Consider the following 1,489-nt stretch of genomic DNA (forward strand, 5'->3'; position numbering starts at 1 on the left):
TTTGGAATAATATTGTAAGAAGATACAGAAACCTCTACACTAGAATTGTGCAAACTGTCAGACACACTTAGTTCCACATTATTTTCTGTTTCTATATTGTTATTTCAAAGTCATAACAACATTTTTTTAAAGCTGGTCATCAATATTCAATCACAAAGGTTGTGTGACTAGGAATGTTAAGTTTCAATCTGTTTTTGACTTATCCTATCTTATTGTCTTTTAGAAAAAAAAAAAAAAAAAAACAAGATACAAAAACAATGTGTAAGATTAACGAGACAGAGTTTTCGGAGTATTTCTTGCTTGGATTTCATGAATTCCACCATCTCAGAGTTCTGCTGTTCTTCCTCTTCTTGGTGGTTTATCTCCTAATAGTCACTGAAAACTGCCTGATTGTCACACTTGTGTCATCATGCCATGATCTTCATGTCCCCATGTACATCTTTCTCAGGAACCTAGCACTGGCAGACCTTCTCCTGACTTCCAACATCACACCAAAAATGTTACAGGTGACTTGGTTAGGTGGAACAGTCATATCCAAAATGAGCTGCTTCATCCAATACTATTTTCATTGCATCGCAACCTATACGCAGTCTCTGATTCTCACGGCCATGGCTTTTGATCGATACCTAGCCATCTGTCACCCACTCCGGTATTCTGCTCTTATGATCAATAAACTATGCTTCAACCTGGCCTTCTGGCCCTGGGCTATCCCCATCATCCTCATTCCAAGTGAAATGTTTTTTGTTGGTCAAATGGGTTTTTGTGGTTCCAAAATTATTGACCACTTCTTTTGTGATTTTGTACCAATTTTGGAAATGGCCTCCACAGACACTTACAAAGTGGTATTTGAAGACTTTGTTCTGTCCATTCTTTTGGCATTTACACCTTTTATACTTGTTATAGTATCCTATATCTGTATATTTATAGCTATCATCCAGATCTCTTCAAATGACGGAAGACAGAAAGCCTTCTCCACATGCAGTTCTCATCTGGCGGCTGTGTGTGCCTATTACGGACCACTGATAGCCATCTATATGTTTCCTGTCGGGGGAAACACACCATATGAGAACAAATTGAAGTCTTTGCTCTATACAGCAATTACTCCTTTATTAAACCCAATACTTTACAGCATGAGAAACCAGAGCATCAAGAAAGCGGCCCAACTACTATTTTGTAAAAGATCTGCAAAAATTATTCCCTAAAGCAGACTTCCTTTAATTTTTTTTTTTTTAATACACAATGACTTCTACCCCCCCCCCCCCGTTTAATACCACAGAGGATCCCTTTTATAGGTCCACATTTTACAGTTCTAAGTTTTGCCTTTTCTTGTTATAGCTGGTATTGCAGCCAATCTAAAGACAAGTGCGCTGCACTAATGTACCGTATTTTCCGGCGTATAAGACGACTGGGCGTATAAGACGACTGGGCGTATAAGACGACTCCCCTAATTTTCAAGTTAAAACATAGGTTTTGGGCTATACTCACCGTA

The 1,489-nt window shown here is 38.5% G+C and overlaps 1 protein-coding gene across 1 annotated transcript; it reads left to right on the top strand.

The window, feature by feature from the left end:
• Nucleotides 1–257: 257 nt before the first annotated feature.
• Nucleotides 258–1,202, top strand: LOC309560591 (olfactory receptor 10A3-like; the record flags this gene model as incomplete). The annotated part of the gene is made up of 1 exon (XM_082264220.1): nt 258–1,202. One exon carries the CDS (start codon nt 258–260, stop codon nt 1,200–1,202), a length of 945 nt encoding a protein of 314 aa, XP_082120346.1.
• Between the last annotated feature and the right edge of the window lie 287 nt (nt 1,203–1,489).

The sequence above is a fragment of the Pelophylax lessonae genome (assembly GCF_965119305.1).
Source record: "Pelophylax lessonae genome assembly, chromosome: 7".
Classification (NCBI taxonomy): Eukaryota; Metazoa; Chordata; class Amphibia; order Anura; family Ranidae; genus Pelophylax; species Pelophylax lessonae.